Below are 18022 nucleotides of genomic sequence, written 5' to 3'. Positions count from 1 at the left end.
TTCTCTGAAGTGATGAATCACGCTTCACCATCTGGCAGTACGACGGACGAATCTGGGTTTGGCGCTACCTGCCCCAATGCATAATGCCTTTTCTTGTTTCAGCATTACAATGCCCCCTTGCACAAAGCGAGGTCCATACAGAAATATTTGTCAAGATTGGTGTGGAAGAACTTGACTGGCCTGCACAGAGCCCTGACCTCAACCCCTTCGAACACCTTTGGGATGAATTGGAACGCCGACTGCAAGCCAGGCCTAATCACCCAACATCAGTGCCCGACTTCACTAATGCTCGTAGCTGAATGGAAGCAAGTCCCCGCAGCAATGTTCCAACATCTAGTGGAAAGCCTTCGCAGAAGAGTGGAGGCTGTTATAGTAGCAAAGGGGGGACCAACTCCATATTAATGACCATGATTTGGGAATGAGATGTTCGACCAGCAGGTGTCCACATACTTTCAGTCATGTAGTGTATCAGGCCAGTAGCGGTGACAGTGACAGACCAACCTCATATGTTTCATGCCAGGCTAATACATACAAATGAATACAAATAGAATGTCTGTTGGTAATGCATATGAATGAGCCATAGCTATCAAGGCTGGTGACAGTGTGACAGGCCATCAGGACATAAAGACCGGACACAGGGGTGTGACAGTGACAGGGAGGGTAGAAATCTCCCCAGCATCCATAGATTAAGCCTGTAATATCCCCATTGTGTTCTATCCAACACCATGTAATTGACCATGTTCCTCACTGACTGCATGGTGCTTAGATGCCAGTATGTGTCCGTCAGTGTGTGTGCGCATTTGTGTTAGTGTGTGTCTCTGCGTGTATGTGTCTATGTATGTGCAGCGTGTGTTCGCGCAAGCCTGTATGTGTGAGGAGAAGCCCCTTCAAAACACCTATTTTGGCAGTGCTAAGCTGCCTCCTGCTCTATAGATAGAGGAACAAGACCTCTCTGTGTGGACTATGAGGACGTGGCTGAGTGCAACCTGCTGTGTTGCCAACCGCCAGGTACCATTGTCATGGTGTTATGTAATGGACTGATTAACTAACAGGGCCGATTTACAAGTGACGAAATGACATTAGGATGGCAGCAGGGACATGGTCAGCATAACAACACTGAATTACACATGAATAGCTGACTCAATCACAGAAACAGTCATTATAATTCAATCAGGCATCTTGATCCCGCTAAGGAGGAAATAAGGAGGAGAGAGAATGGCCCTAGCTAGAACACTCGCAGCAGATATTCTACAATGGATTTCTGTTTTTTTTTGGGGGGGGGGGGGGTTCCTTAGTCTCTGCCGGAGTCTAATCGATATCAACACCAGGTCGCAGTTGTAAATGAGAACTTGTTCTCAACTGGCCTATCTGGTTAAGTAAAGGTGAAATAAAAAATAAAATAAACATGTACTAAAAGCAATGCGCAAAGATCAATGTATGCAAATTGTCTTTAGAGAAACCATTTGATATTCATATATTCAAAACAATCCATATATTTATTCATTATAATGTAAATTATAGAATACATTATCCTAGGGGATTTGCTCATGCAACACCTCTATAGCCCTGCCTATGCACTGTAGCCTAGGCATCCTCTGTGTCAAGTCACAATATGGAGCCAAAGGTTTGTGGACACACGTTTATCTTATCCATCATCATCTTTCATTCCAACACAGAGTGTAGGTAATTACAAATCAGCCTGGAACTTTGTCTTCTGTCTTAGACAGACAGGGGATCTCCGGCAGGTGATTACACATCTTGCTCCTCAACAGTACCTGACAGGCAGGCAGAAAAATCAAGCACCAGCAGGTGTCATTGCAGCCTTGATTTGAGCCCCTTATCTCTTTCTCAGACTGTCTTGTTTGCTCTCTCTTTCACACACACGCACCCACAAATAGACTGTGATGCGGAGGGCAGAGATAGAAACATGAGTTGGTGCGACAGGTTCCGTTATCTGTTGCATAAAAGTAAGGTGAATGAATGCAGCCGCTGGCAGGACTGCTCTGGACACCTGTCTCTACACAGAGAACCTCTCTGGATGGAAAAACTGCGTCACACACCCAACTTTATGTCTACAGCATAAAAACATGCACAAGAGCTCATACGCCATCAGCGATCAAAGGTCAGCTCATATTTATAAGCAGGATGTGCAAAACAGAGTTCACAAGCCATAATAAAAGTTGTAAACTACTGCCAGAGGGTATTGGAGAATTTAAGTGAATTGAGAGCAGGAATAGCTGTGTTGTCCTGATTTTGTTGGTGCCTACCTGAGATAGCGCAGGGGCTCGATGGTCTCCGCCGGTTCAGTCGAGCTGTGGTTCATCTTGTCAGCCTGGGAGGATTCAGCACAGAAGAAGAAGGGAAGAATGAGTTGCACTGCTTTACAGAATACACTCTCTCGTTCTCTCTCTCACTGCCTGCTATCTCCCACTCAGAACCTTCCTCTCTCTCTCTCTCTCTCTCTCTCTCTCTCTCTCTGATGAAACCGGCTAGCTGTTTGTATCAGTAGCCCTTCTCTAGAAGAGGCAGCCAATTAAGAGGCAGGGAGACACGGGAGTAGCCAGCTTATTGGCCCAGCCTCCGGTGAGTCATAGCAGCTCAGTCAGCCAGAAAGTGGCTGAACCAACAAACCCTCTGTGGAGAAACGGGAGCAGAGTGGGGAATGACTCAAAGCTCTGTAAGTGGCACTCACAGATAATAACAATGCCAATCACTTTATAGAGGCAGGAAATGCATATGGATTTAGATAGCAAATATGTACAATTCTAATTATTCTGGCATTGAGCATAATATAACATTCACAAGGTCATATGTACGGTATATTCTAAAATACCAGATAAATGTATTGCATTTAATTCATTTATGGTTTCATCTGCATTGCCTGAAACTTTAAATAGAGGGGATTTGACATCAGGTTTAAATGGGTTTAAAGCATCAAAGAGAAGTTTTTTAAAAATTATGGGAAATCCCCAACAGCACACATACACACATTATGCATGCAAGTGTATGACACAGACACACGAACAACCTCCATACGCAAAATTGAATACAGTACAGTTAATTCGCACAACTCTTGCCAATAGCTGCAGCTCCTAACTGGGTCATGTTAACAAACAATAGCTCACATTCTTCAGGAAAGGTCAGTGCTGCGCTCAACATTCTAGCCTGTTTGTTCAGCGTTCTAGCAGGCCTGCTTTATGAAGTCTGCTCATTTTATGAACAATTGAAAGGTCCGTTTTTTTGGTCAGTTTGTAGAGTGGTGAGTGACAGGACAATGGGAGGACACTCTTCTGGAAACCAATTTTAAGGTAAATTTAGATTGGACTACATCCTTTTTGTTCCTCCTATTGAGTTATGTAAGCCCTTGTTAAAAATAATCCCCAAACAGCTGTACCAGTATATTGAGAGAGAGAGACGTGGATAAGGCGAAGGAAATTCTTGGTGCAGTCTGCCATCCTAAGGTCATATGAAGACATTACAGCCAACAGTATCCAATTATCGGAAGTCTACTCTAGATGATGGAATAGGACTGTCATTTTGTTTAATTTCATACAGCTAAATAGTCCAAATAAGGTGATAGAAATCTAGTTATTGTTCAGATACAATAAATCATAACAGGAATATAGTACTGTAAGAGAGGACTACAGTAGCCTAGGCCTGCCACTGAAGCTGAGCGACCCTCAGAATGCCGTCAGGGTTTGTCACAATGTCGTCATAATGCAAGCGCTAACACGCCCGTGACCTTATCAATAAGTGTATCTAGTACAGTATATCACAACGTTGTCACCGCCACCTGAGAAACATCTTAACGTTCCTCAAATTGGTCGAAGAGCTTGTGACCACTCGGGGTGTATGCCCTGATGGAGCAGCAGCAGCAAGACAAATTTTGAAGAGCAGTAAGTCAACCATACCTTTTTGAAAATGTACACAGAGAAAGTTCTGCGCGAGATGGGCTACAAGTTGGGAGCAACAATCGGCGAGGGAAGCTACTCCAAAGTGAAATTAGCCAGCTCCCAGAAACACAATTCTGAGGTGGCCATAAAAATTGTGGACCGCAAAAAGGCTCCCCACGACTTCGTCCACAAGTTTCTACCCAGGGAGCTGACACTTTTGAGGGGAGTGAGACATACCAATATTGTACATGTGCACGAATTCATCGAGGTTTGCAACGGCCGACTATACATAGTGATGGAGGCGGCAGCGACGGATCTTCTCCAAAAAATCCAAGAGGTCAATTCCATCCCCATAGCCCAGGCCAAGACCATGTTTTCCCAGATTGTCAGCGCTGTGAACTATCTCAATCAAAACAACATCGTCCATCGAGACATGAAATGTGAGAATGTGCTGCTGACTAGGGACAACCAGGTGAAGATCACAGACTTTGGTTTTGGGAGGTTTGCTATGGGCTACCCTGAGCTGAGCAGCACCTACTGTGGTTCAGCGGCCTACGCCCCACCGGAGGTACTCCTCGGAGTTCCATACGACCCTAAGAAATATGATGTGTGGAGCTTGGGTGTGATTCTCTATGTCATGGTCACTGGGTGTATGCCGTACGACGATTCCAATGTCAGCAAACTCCCGCGGGCTCAGCGCAAGGCCTTGGTCTACCCGGACGACGTCACCGTGGAAGAGCCATGCCAGCAGTTAATTGCCTATCTGATGCAGTTCAGTCCTTCTAACCGCCCGACAATCCAACAGGTGGCAGAGCAGTCTTGGTTGCAATAAGCAAGAGGCCAGGACAATGTGAGTGATTAAATCATGTGCAATTTAAAATCTCTTGACTTTCGTTTGTTCCCCATGTAGGCTAATAAAAGTTATTAGCGGTCAGCTGCTGGAAATATTGTAGGTCTAGCCTATTGATAATATGCTATCCACATGTAGCCTATTCATCACAGACAGTGATTTTATAATCTCTCAAACAATATAATGGTATAAGTATACTCGGGAGACCAAAAACGCTGCAATCTAAAAGTAAAACAATCAATAGTTCGTTGGTCTGGCTACTTTGCTAGCCTACTTTTTTCTGCCATTCATAATCAACACACATGGAGCAACCCGTTCACTGATTAACTGTTAACCTGGCAACTGTCCTGTTGAAACAGAACAGTCTAATTCCATGGTAACAATATCTGGAGGTTCGTTTACACCTGTAAATCAAAAAGGATGACAGATGCACTGGCCGCGTTGTCTACACAGGTACACACGACACCCACAGCTTCAAAATGTCGAGCACAGAGAGTCGCAGGTCTCTTACCTTGAGCCAGAAACATGCTCATAAAGCGAACCCGAGAACGCACGGCAAGTGGAAAGATACTCTGCTTTGGAGCGGCATGCCCAGACGGCCATCACGTACCTCTCCAAACTGGCGAGTATTTTACGCACACCTATGCGGTCTTACTATTGATGGAACATGTAGATTCTATATCATGCCTTTAGATCATTTATGAATAGATGTGCTGCTGCACCTATTTGATGGATTTCCAAGATATCACGACAGTTGTACTGCCCTTTTCCATATACTGTTTGAAATTAACTAAGACCCAAACATCTGATCACTAAATCTATGGTAACTCTTGGGCAATTTCAATGACGTATGTGAGTGGCAAAACAAATACTAAATCCCTGATGACGTTTTATATGGCAGGACAATAAGCCTGATCATGTTATAATTAAACAAGGTAATTCAATTAGTTTTTGTATAGGCCTACAAAAATCATTAAAATAGTCAGGAAAAGTCATTCAAATCAACATTATACAATCTACAACAAAGCCTGGAATAAAAAGGAACGGGTTAAATTGTTTATTTTTTACTTGATAGAGCAAGAAAACAACTCTAAACAAAGTGGGAAAAAAAGTTAGGGTGAGGCGCTACATGGTAAAGTGCTAGCACCGCAGATAAAACGGAATGGTGTTAGTCGTCAAACAGCAGCAGGCAGTAGTCAGGACAGCACACTAATGGCTGCTGCACCTGCAGCCTGGAACCAGAGATAGAGGACTCATCTTTATATCTGTGCCATTATAGCGTCTGTCAGCCTCAATGGTGCTGCCCATGCTATCTCCATTTTGAAGTAGTCAATTTATTTTCTTCACGATTAGCTGATCCCTCCTGATGACCCGGTTGGACATGTCACCAGGAGGGATTAGCCAATTAAGTTGGAAGTCCCACTGAGTTGACTACATTAAAATGGTGGAAGCCCTCAATGGCGCTGTGCATGCTAATACAGCCTTTTGGCGACTTAGAGGTCTCGATCATTCTCTATACCTGGAACGCAGGCCAAGGACCCCAACCATCATGGCTCTGAGCAGGGCTCCATAAGATGAACAAGCAAATCTCAAATGACACCCTATTCCCCATATAGTGAACTGCTTTTACCCAAAGCCCTATTAAGTAGTCCACTATATGGCAAATATGTTAGAGATGAAAGCCCATTTATCTCTCTGAAATCTAATAATAGGGTAGGTATGAGAAGAAAAAAAGGACCAAATCTATAACAATGGGAGATCAGCCAAATAACTTGGTGGTTACAGAAAACAATGGGATTCATATGAAAAGGACAAACTGTGGAGTTGCTGTATGAACCAGCACTTTATTAACACTTACGGTGTCTCATTGTTAACAAACACACTTGGTTTATCCGGAGGTCTGGAACACCACACACACTGCTATCAGTGTTAAACGTATTAATCAGGGGAAAGCATGTACTCCACATTTTTTGAAAAAAAAGAAATTGTGGCAACACAAGATAGAACCTAAATTCAAAGCATTGTTTGATCATTTCCTTTCAGTTTAATTTCTATTAGGCCACTGAACTGTTGTGTAGCTCTGAACCATGTTTGGATACAGAAGCTCGACCTCATAAGACCTCATACTGACACAGCACCGTCTTATTCCTTCTGAGAGGGAGCTTTGTAAGCATGGTGCATATTTCAACACTTTCTTACCCTGTACTGCACCACCTATATAAATGCAATACCGCTGGCCTTTCCACCAGATGGGCTAGCAAGCTAGCTAATTAAGGGATCTGACATAACTCACACTCTCCCTTGTAAAAGAAAACACAAATACAAGTATAAATGTTTCTAGGGTTTCACATAACTACATTCTGAAAGCTGTCCAGCTTTTTAGACCAATGAATGGGTGCGCGTAGAAAACACTGGAAACACAAGAAAATAATCTAAAGTGGAGATCCATTGGAACTGAGGGCATAAGCATACATCTTAACTAGTGACCCTATAAATATACCCAGAGACAGCATTTGTCTGTAAGAAAAGTAATGCCCCACAACCTGACTAAAAGCAAAATGGCTTCATAAAATGAAGTCCCTTTCCCCTCCCCCTTTGCATTTCAGGAAAAAAAGCACATCCTGTCCATTTTGACCACCAAGGGTAAAAAAAAAAGAGTAGAAAGAAAGGATCATTTGGGCTGCACTATTTCTTTGGAAGGCTCCATTTTTTGTTTTTTTGTTTTTTTTAAACCATTTACAAGAATAATCCTCCCACAATGTGTTCCGTGTTTGTACATATTAAAAAGTTAAGTTAGTTACTTAATCCTTTTTCAGCTTAGAAAACAAAGTCTTTCAAAATGAAACACTAAACCAACAGATGTAAAACCACCTCAACAGTAACGTTACCTTTCAAACAAACAGAGACCTCCATGAAAGAGTCCAGTTCCAAAATAGAAGGGAGCAGAATCTTTTGACTTATAAAAAAAACCAAAAAATATTCTAACATTGAGCCATACAAAATAACCAGACACACTCCGGGCTGCTCCTCTGTTCTGCACACCGTCGGTTCAAAGACAAGGCAGTCTATTCTGTGGATAGATTTTGTTCTTCTTCCAAAAGTATTTTTTATTTTTGCAAAGCTGAAGCTATTTTAGTATTCCTTGGATGGTCCTCTAGGTTCACACCTTGATCACACCGATAGTGTCATTGCGCAAATTAGTACGCAGCATCATCTGGATATGTGTGCAACAAAATTTCAACATTCACCTTCTGCTACCATTTCTGTCAAGCTGTCTATGCATACAGTTTGACGCATAAGTTAAATCCAACGTATGCACCACACAGAACGCACTGCAACTGCCTCTGCAAAGCAATGCTGCAAGGCAAACGCAGCGTTCCATTGGAAATGAATGTACTTCTGGTGTAACAAAATGCAATAAAGCCGTCGGTGTGATCGAGGCATCACCCGCAGTCCCTGCCATGACATCTGTCTGTCTGCAGTCTTGTGCCACCAGCCCTGCCAGGCTACCACTGAGGCCAGAGAGAGACCCAGTCCTGGCTCTCCCAGGTAGAAGGGGGGAGATGAAGGCGCATCATTCACAGTGGATAGCCAATCAGAGCCACAGACACAGCTGGACTGGGACATCCCTCCCTCTCGGTGTGAATGTGTGAAGATCAAAACTGACCAGGAAAGGGAGGCAGCAGAAATGTTTGAGATTGATTAAGTCCATGCCACCCTTTTGGATGTGGCATCTCTCAGAGCCCTGTATTCTCCCAGTACAACACCAGTGCTCCACACTAGAACTGAAGACTCACAGGAAGATAGATGGCGGAGGGAGAGAACATAAGGAGAGGTGCGTTTTAGTTTTTATTTCATTGGTCAATGGTAGACTATGTGATATTGTTTTCCAGAGAGGAGTCCTTTGTTAAATTGATAATGAGTGACTATTATTCAGATTAATAATAAGGGTTGATAGAGGGGTGGTGTTATTTCCATGTGTTGGCTGTCTGGGAGATGGAGCGGGAGGGGATCATGTCCAGGAGGTACTCTCTCTGGCGCTCCAGGTTGGCTGAGGTGGTGGTCTTGTTGACAGACAGGCTGGGGTTCACATAGGCCATGGTCATACCTGGAAGGAGACGACAACCACAGCAGTGAGTACACAGGACTTGAACCAGGGACACAAACAGGAAACATCTCAAACACCCTCTACCATCCTTTAGCCTGTCTGCAGCCATTACAGCAAAAATCAAGGACACACATTTTTTTATTGGAATGAATGGATTCTACATTTTAAAAACACAAATGAGTCTGATCCAGAACCAGAGGAAAGGCAAAGAGAGAGAAAGGGTCAGCTAGCTAAAGCCTATCTACATCTCAGACTAACAGTCACCCCATTTGTATTTATTTATTTAACTAGGCAAGCATACAATCACCTCATTGAGGTAATAATGCACCTTCCACAACCTTTTGTGACACTAGAATGTATTTTAGGTCGCCAGGGAGGGAGAGAAGAGGAGAAAGAGAAAAAGAGAAGCAGGTGAGAACAGGGTCTTGTCTCTGTCCTGTAGAGGTTCATCTACCTGAGTTCCCGGTGGTCTGCTTCCTCCAGGCGTTGGGGTTGGCCGAGGGGTTATTGCTGCTGCCCTTTGTCCCCTGCGCCGGGCGCATGGCATGCTTACCTGGCCTGCTGGCCAGCGCGGCCGCCGTCACAGCGTTCTGCAGCTGCTGAGAGGATGTGGGGAACGAGTGACTGACACCGCGAGACCCCACCGCCTGCTGTACACTACGGGACAGTTGACCAGGGCTCTGAGAGGGGGAGGGAGAAAATATTACGTTTAGTAATTAACCAATGTGTTAATATAATTAAAAAGGTTGCCACTTTTTTTTTAAGGTATCAAAATGTACAGACAAGCTTCCCCTTTCGTACAAGTTAGTTGTGTGTAGTGTTGCGTCCCAGTGCTGACCTGCTTGATGGAGGAGTGGTGGCGGGCCACAGGCGTGCCTCTATGCTGCTGCTGAAGATGGGCTCTGGCCTGCTTGTACTGCTGTGACACCAGCACATGCTGCTGGTGCTCGCTCTTCATCCCAGAGGAAGAGGGTGTTTTGGAGACAGTGGAGGCGGCCTGATGGAGGATGCGCTGCTCTATCTCCTGCTCCTGCTGCAGGGCCTTGACGAAGGCTGCCTTCAGCCGGTTGGTGTGCTCTGCCTTCAGGGCCTTCTTCAGGTTGGACGACATGCAGTGGTCGCACAGGACGGGGCCGCTCTTCTCCGAGCGCCAGCGCGACGTGAAGTCAGTCTTGCACTGGGCGCAGGTGTGCGGCTCCTCGGGGACGGGGATCTCCGGGGCAACAGACTGACCCTGCTGCTTGCCTGAGAGAAACACAGAAAAGTGACATGCCAGTATTACGTACCTTATGCCAGCAGCATTCAAATAGAGCAAGGGAGGTAGAATGAAAAGAGATTAGCTACTACTACTACCATAAAAAGCGTATAAAACTGCTGATGCAATGAATCAATATTTCTGAATGAAAGTATAAACTCACCCCGTCCCAGTGTGTCCAGCAGGTTCTGCACCACCTCCTCCAGGCCCACCAGGTAGATGAACTCGTTGTTGGCTGCTGATGGCAAGAAGTTGAATTCGGGGGTGGGAGGTTTGGGAGGAGGGATATCCAGCAGGGTCTTCTCCAGCTGCTTACGCAGAGCCAGCTTGGCAGCCGCCTGGCGAGCAGCCGGGGACTCGTTGGCCTGGACCGTGGACACACTGCTGCCCATCCCGGCCTGGGACGTCACGGACGAGCCCTTCTGAGAGCCCTGTGGAACAGAGACACATATTAGTCAAGATGAAAAGCGATGGAGAAGTAATGCTGTTGGAAGTCGAAGGGGTCTTAATGTAAGATGCTGGCCAGTACGTTTAGTGATCTGTGTTTCTGACTGTCCTGGGTGATAGTGGTCTGACCTGTGGTATGTTGACCAGGACGTTGGTGTTTGGGACGTTGGCTACCCTGATGAGGCCCTGCTGGATGATCCTCTGGCCCTGCACCTGGACGTTGGGGACCGAGGCTCTGGGGGCCAGCAGCAGGGGAGGGGGGCCCGACCCAGAGTGCTGCTGCTGCTGCTGCCGCAGGGACGCGATCTGCTGGGGAGATACCGCGATGGGCTGACAACGTCACACACACACACAGGAAGATAGGGTACGGCATGGACATAAGGGAGAGGGGAGTCACACACACAGGGAGAGGGACAGAGGCAGGAGAGGGCATGGAGAGAGAGATTGAGAGAAGATATGCAAAATATCATTGTAAAATGAATTTACTGGAAAAGACTGACAAGCGTGTGTGTTATGCATTTGGTCTATTGGTTGCAGAGAGTTCACATCCAAGGAATTTGTTTAGAAAGCAGCATAAAAAATTATGAAAATATACACTGATCATACAGAGAATGTTAGAATTTGTATTTCTTAATTTTTTAAAAATGTAACCTTTCTTTAACTAGGCAAGTCAGTTAAGAACAATTACGTATTTACAATGACGTCCTACCGGGGAACAGTGGGTTAACTGCCTTGTTCAGGGGCAGAACGACAGATTTTTACCATGTCGGATCGGGGATTCGATCTAGCAACCTTTCGGTTACTGGCACAACGCTCTAACCACTAGGCTACCTGCCTTATTAATAACTGACATTGCACAAGTACCAAAGGGGCATACTCAACAGACAACAACAAAAGTATGTTTAAAAAAGGTAAGTACCAGAGTATAAGTTACCTGCGCCCCTCTGACCAGGGGTGGCATGGTGGTCTGGGAGTTCTGCTTGGACGGGACATGCTGCCCACCCCGGACTAATGGAGGAGGGATCACTGTGCCTGAGCTACGGACTGACGACACCTGGACACAAAAACAACAGGGTTTACACGCAACACAACCACATGATGAACCCATACGATGAGGGACGATTCCCAACTCAAAAACCACACGTGTAACTCAGACCTTTGGCTAAATCATGATTTAATGGCAACGAGATTTGCCCATGAAAGCATCACATGATCAGTGTTGACATTTGCTGGCAAGTGGCCAGTCCCTGTCATGTCATATTTAAAATCGTTCTGTCAAGTCACAAAGTAAATGCTAAACAGCCATTTCACATCAGCTGTAGTGTGTCACCGCTAACTGTGTGATTACCTCAGACAGCACAGCATGGTTGAACAGATGACACACTGACAACAAGCTAGTACAGAGAGCTTGAATGTACTTAGTGGCTGAATGGATGCACTGGTATACTATTACAAGGAGCGTGAATGTGTGGTACACAACAGCAGCAATGTACATCCGTATGATTGCATTGTGTAGTGGTGGTGAGCAGTAGCTGCCTGTACCTGTAGCACTCCTTTGCCTGATGTCATGCTGCCTCTGACCAGAGGTGGAGGAGTGGCTACAGAGCCAGAGGTTGGCTGGAAGAGAGAGACCAGACTATTCATGGCAATCTAGGGGTTTAGCGCAAACAGTGTGTGTGCATTTGTTTAGATACCTTCTGTACAGTGCTCTCCTTCTGTGTCTGGCTCTGTCGTAGTTTCTTCAGCAGCACCAGCTTGGCCTCCTGTAGTCTCAGCTCCTCCATCAACTGTTTGATGATGCACTCCCTCTCATCTGGCCTGCTCTTCTACACAAGGGAAGACAGCAGGGGGTCATACACACAACTACATTAGAATTTATTTGCATCCATGGTAGATAAAGAAACATTGTGAATAGTACAAAGGAGAGGAGTCGCTGTGTTTGTGTGTGTGTGTGTGTGTGTGTGTGTGTGTGTGTGTGTGTCGGGTCGTACCATGAGCAGGTCAGTGTCTGTCTTCCTGAAATGGTTCAGGCCGTTCATGACGGGGCTGGACGGCTCATTGTCTGACAGCACTATGACGTCATTGTTTGGTGACAGGGGCTGCCTCTCTTTCTTTAAGTCACTGGGAGAAGAGAGAGAAACAAACAATTTACTTTATAAACTAAACTCTACTAGGCAAAATGTAAATATGGAGAGCAAAACCCCCCTTGAGTGACAATCCCTCTCCTCACACAATTTGGAAATTCATTTGAGTGTGATCACTAATCACCTAGCAAATGAGAACCACTTGGGCATGTATGCAAAAAGATACAGTAGCAAGATGGGTCCAGTAGAGGGCGGTAAATTCTAACATTTCAGTGGTCTATGAGTGAGCAGCAGTTGTGGGACACCCAAGTTGATCTGAGATCAATAGAGCCGTCATGGTGGAGTGGGAGCTCTGTTCAGAGCCCTGTCTGAATAACAAGCAGACTCCAACTCCTTACAACTGGAATATAAGAGGAGAAAATGAATGCATTCAAAACAGAGCCAAAATACGTGCGCTTCTAGGCCCGAGCTACAAGTTGCAGACTTAGGCCGGCTGTGTGATTAGATCTGGCCTCATAGCTCCCTCTGTGGCTTTAGCTAGCTGTTGTTTCCTCCAGCCTGAGGAGGACAAAGAGGAGCAGCGGTATTCAGCGTGGAGCCTGTGACGGAGAGGGGGAGTGAAAGGCCGATGGAGGAGATCGCTCGCTGGCCCCTACACAGCAGGCGTCCCGCTCGAGTGAGGCTGGGAGGTGGGTAGGTGACGCTTTGTACGGACAGTAGCTATGCCTGCAGCCCCACCCCTCCCAGCTGCTGACACCAGAGTCGCAGAGCAGAGGCCCGCAGGAGACACTGGAGGGGAGAGAGAGGGGTGGGGGAGGGGAACATGGCTAGGAGACAGCCTATTGTATACACCCTGACTGACTGTGTGTATTGTGCTACGATGCAGAGGGTAGTACACAGGCATATCAACAAGGACACAGTCATCCTGGCTGGTGCAAAACATCCCAGGGCCCTGCGGTGGTAACAGGGCTGAGGCCTCGTTGTTTAGAGGGCAGGCCGAGAGAGATACAGTAGCTATGGTTTACAGTCACACAATCCACAGCTGGTGATATAGAGGGCTTGTAAAGCAATGGACCAAGTAGGGCAAAAAGTAAACCAATTGATAGGACCACACACACACGACCTAACCAGGAGAAACTCCTAGCCCAGGCAATGGGCAAAGCGAGGGTTATTATATATTTGGTGACGAGGTGATCATCTCCACCCTGAAAGCTGATTAGACAAGCATAAACAAAAGCCAAGTACGTGGTTACATAAGATCCAGTGGCCACGGCTTCCGTTTCTACAAGCTACTAACGTTAGTTCTCTGGAATACTCAGCAGTGTTGACTCGCACTTCCTCTGAAAGAGTAACCTCATGGGAGATAGTGGTTTGTACTGGTAGGAATACCTATTCACGAAACTGGACATAGACAAATGTCATCAACTGTTTGCTTTAGCCTATAAAAAGGTCTATCCGGGCAAAATAAGTGTTTTTATATCTTTCTAATTCAATAACATTGGAAAGCAATGCATATTCTATTACTCGGCACCCAGTTTCTGAAACAGTTGGATCAAAATGCTAGATCTCCTCTGCAAACACTAAAAGTTCTACACAAAAACAGTAGCAGCACAGGCTTAGGGTGAAGAAAAGGGCAAAGGTGACATGAGGGTGAACTTCTACGATGCATAACTGCAAAGCCCTTCCTTGGCGGCTATCTTCCTTGCGTACTACTGCTCTCACCTCCAGTGTATATTAATGACTACCAAGTGAAGAGCTCACATCATGACATCAGGCATTTGGTCATGTGACACACCCACTCAACGGCCCCTCCTTTCCCCAACTGCTCCTTCCAAAGTGGAAACCATAGCAACGACCGGCTGGAACCAGTTTGTGACACACAGCCTTCATTTTGTATGAAGTGAGGCAGAGTTCAGGTGTTGGAGAAAATGGAGCCCGTCAGCCAGAGCCTCAGACTTCTCAAAATGGGGGCAGGCCACCCGGAACAGAGGGAGCACAGACATGCACTTCCTGTGTGAGAAGCCCACTCGCTAGCTAACGCAGACAGCAGTTCAAACACACCTACACACAGTTGTTGCAACACACACACTGTAACAGCCTAGGCTTCAACTTGTCAAAAGATAACTTTTTCCATAACCAACCAACCCCCCCACCATCAACAACAGCACATGACCATCCATGCATACCCTCATAACTCATTTTAACCCAACCATATCTGAAGATCTGGACAAGGCCTCTCTCACATACTGCCCCAGTAGAGACATACAACTTTAAAAATTAACCAAAAACTTAACAGCTGGATAATCAATCCAGGACAATATCAACATCATCCCATATTTGCCTTTTTGGATTTACAATGTTCCACTTTTAAAATTTTTATTTTGAAGGCAAACTTGCTTTCCAAGCAAATGTCCCTTTCCAGTCATAACAAAGCACTACATTCCCTAGTCACCAAAATGTACCATGAGCAGACTCCAAGACAACCCATCATATTGTAAACATGCACCAAACCCATCATATTGTAAACATGCACCAAAGGCCAGATGTAATCAGTGTTCTTCTCACCTCTTGGACGTGCTCATGTCGACAGGCCCGTCCCCGGTCTGCACCTCCACTTTGATAGTAGCCTTGACCTCGTCGGTCTTCAGGATGCTCATGCTGGCCACCTTGGCTGCCTGCTCCGTCTTCACCACATCTCCTCCCCCCACAGCCACTAGAGCTATAGGGCTGTCTGCTGCAGGTGGCTGTTCACAGTTCTCCAGCTTCACCTTCTTAATGTCCAGCTCACCCCCGGGGCTGCCAGGGGCCACCACGTCCCTCTCCAGGGCCCGCTTCTGGCTGCGCGTCTGACGCACCGCCTCCTCCGACATCGCTCAACCTGGGGACACAGAACGAGAGACAGGGGGGTTAAAGATATGGATAAACAAACACAGGTCTGGATCAGCGGCGGGCAGGCTTAAGTAGCATCACACCACCCCAAGATGAGATGGAAGTTGAACACTGGCTGATAATGAATGGTCATGCAATGCAAACACCACTGTCGGGGAAAAATAAACAACCACTTGACCAATGAAAACTGCACAAATCTAGGCCTAAATGCTCACTGGGGCACCATATCAGTGTGGACATGTGGTAGCGGGCCGGTCAGTAATTCCTCCAGCTGTGCTGGAGAGGGGGGGCTCTCTGTCTGACTGACCTGACTGCAGCACAGGCCTGCCTCAATGCCAGCTCCCCAGATGCTGACCCAAATCCCCCATCATTAAAGTAATAGCAGAGGATGGAGCAGGAGGGAGACACACTCAGCTTGAACATCAGCATGACCCACAACTATGGCACTACACCATGGATAACGCATACACTCACAGACATGAACATCTCACAGACGCACAGGTTATAAACTGAAACAAGAATCAGAGCTCAGTGTGTACTTGACAGAGTGTGTGTGTGTGTTCTGGACTAGAGTTGAAGTACAGGGAAGGGGGGGTTGGAAGACCATTAGGCCTACTCTTATCTCCTTTCAAGCCTGCTGACTCCAGCACTTCTAGTCTGCTGTCTCCTCTTAAGTAAATATAATTGCCTCATCTCTCCCCTTATATAGGCTGTAAACAATCATTGGGGCAGCCACTGTATAGGCTACCTGAGAATACACACTTCTACCATCAGATAAAGAAGGCTGACTCAAGGTCTTTCTCATTCACTGTGACATCACCAGAGCAGAGCTCCACATTACCCTTCCCAAGATTCCATGGGAGACACAAAGCCTTTCCATGGGAACCGGTTTAAACCAGTCTGCGGGTTGAGAAGAGGCTGGAGGGAGCAGGTTTTAACCCAGAGAGACCGAATGGCAACCACAGCCTCCTGCCACTGGGAGATTTGTGTGGGGGGGGGGGGGGGGCAGAGATGCTGTCGCCTGCATTCCAAAACACAAATGTCAGCCAGAGAACAGGAGGCGAACAGCATCACAGACACTACTGAAAAATGTACAGAGACAACTGAAGGATGCAAAATGGCAATCAATCTATAACACCGAACCAATCACTATCAATAGTGAAGTGATCCATGTCAACTTTATTTAGGTCTAATTGCTTAAAACATTGATTGTCAATGACACACACACCACACTGAATCAATAGATTCATTCGGAGAGAAAAAAGGAGACTATCAAGAGATTCGAAAGCCTAGATTTCAGTATGATCTGTATTTAATTAATTCAGGTGGTGACACAATAATGTAGAATTAAACATCCACCAGTGCTCTGAATCGTGTTTACCCTTTCACATCTGGAAACCATAACTTTGACCATGTTCAATTAGTGTCATAAACTGTGCCCTATAAAATGTGCTGGCACATTAGAATCAGGGCTTTACAAACTTTGTACGCATGATAACATCTTTGCTATGGCTCACATCAAAACAGCTCAATGGGTGAACCACACCTCGGGTCGGCCTGTCAAACAAGGAACTGATTTTCACACTTGCGTACCTTGGAGTGTGTACAAGGCCAGCCTAAACCCTCAGTCACTCAGGCTACTTTCTGCAAAATGGCTATTGTAATGTCATCTTGACACAAGCACAAAAACACATTCACCAGTCAAGGTTAAGGATAAACATGTCGAGTAAATTGCTTTGATGACTGTAAACTAAATCGATGATGCTCACAATAAATTAATCTAGAGCTTGTCAAGTGTATGCAGTTCACATTGACAACAAACTCACTTGTGACAAAAAAAACAACACTTGATTGCCAGTTTATTGGACCTGTAAGTGAGTTGAGTGGATCAGTCTGAAATTCTCCAATGTTGGTTGGAACTCAGTTCAATTCCCACTTGACTTAAAGCACACATAAGAAAGAAAAAAACAGATGCTTGGACTTGGAGTTTTAGTGCGTCATTGGTAGCTGAACACACACACACACACACACACACACACACACACACACACACACACACACACACACACATTTCACCCCAGGAGACTAATACCAGCCACTCCTAGCACTGATGCTTAGACTACGTAAACAGCCTCAAACAGGATTCAAATTCTGCAGGAGTATCTCCAACATCCCAAAACTCTCAAACATGTGAAGTAGTACAGCTGGGCAATACATCTAATTAATGTTTTAGCAAGATATTCCAAATGCCTGTATCGCAAGAATGTAGCTCTGATTGTTCTCATCTCCTTTCACTAATTCTGCTGTGACTGCACCTTCCCATTCACACACACACCAAGCTCCTCCCCCTGCTACACACACACCAAGCTCCTCCCCCTGCTACACACACACACAAGCTCCTCCCCCTGCTACACACACACACACAACCTCCTCCCCCTGCTACTCAGAATAACAAAGATGAAAGATCACTTCTTTCTCTCTGACAAGTGGTTTCAA

The 18022-nt window shown here is 45.8% G+C and overlaps 3 protein-coding genes across 9 annotated transcripts in view; 1 reads left to right on the top strand and 2 right to left on the bottom strand.

The window, feature by feature from the left end:
- Positions 1-2540, bottom strand: part of LOC139540961 (yjeF N-terminal domain-containing 3) — an 81590-nt gene extending 79050 nt beyond the window's left edge. Inside the window, exon 1 of the mRNA XM_071345050.1 lies at positions 2268-2540. Within this exon, the coding sequence (XP_071201151.1) occupies positions 2268-2323 (56 nt within the window). The 5' untranslated portion in view covers positions 2324-2540. The remainder of the gene's footprint in view (positions 1-2267) is intronic.
- A 1112-nt stretch (positions 2541-3652) lies between these two features.
- On the top strand, positions 3653-4773 carry LOC139540960 (testis-specific serine/threonine-protein kinase 6-like). The gene has a single exon (XM_071345049.1). It carries the CDS (start codon positions 3922-3924, stop codon positions 4723-4725), a length of 804 nt encoding a protein of 267 aa, XP_071201150.1. The 5' UTR covers positions 3653-3921; the 3' UTR covers positions 4726-4773.
- Positions 4774-5777: 1004 nt separating this feature from the next.
- The window catches only part of gatad2ab (GATA zinc finger domain containing 2Ab), a 33786-nt gene continuing 21541 nt past the window's right edge, over positions 5778-18022 (bottom strand). Inside the window, exons 2-11 of one of the 7 annotated variants that reach the window (XM_071345044.1) lie at positions 15203-15515; positions 12545-12674; positions 12248-12379; positions 12096-12170; positions 11473-11607; positions 10683-10862; positions 10270-10537; positions 9690-10096; positions 9306-9531; positions 5778-8851 (exon numbers count right to left, since the gene is read on the bottom strand). In XM_071345044.1, the coding sequence (XP_071201145.1) occupies positions 8712-8851; positions 9306-9531; positions 9690-10096; positions 10270-10537; positions 10683-10862; positions 11473-11607; positions 12096-12170; positions 12248-12379; positions 12545-12674; positions 15203-15507 (1998 nt within the window). In that variant the 5' untranslated portion in view covers positions 15508-15515 and the 3' untranslated portion in view covers positions 5778-8711. Of the gene's footprint in view, positions 8852-9305; positions 9532-9689; positions 10097-10269; positions 10538-10682; positions 10884-11472; positions 11608-12095; positions 12171-12247; positions 12380-12544; positions 12675-12821; positions 13197-15202; positions 15516-18022 lie in introns of those variants that run through there. The other 6 variants (XM_071345043.1, XM_071345042.1, XM_071345045.1 and 3 more) reach the window with 6 other exon arrangements.

The sequence above is a fragment of the Salvelinus alpinus genome, chromosome 16, assembly GCF_045679555.1.
Source record: "Salvelinus alpinus chromosome 16, SLU_Salpinus.1, whole genome shotgun sequence".
NCBI classification, from domain to species: Eukaryota; Metazoa; Chordata; class Actinopteri; order Salmoniformes; family Salmonidae; genus Salvelinus; species Salvelinus alpinus.
Note: the sequence above shows the minus strand (reverse complement) of the source record. Positions and strands in the feature narration are given on the sequence as shown.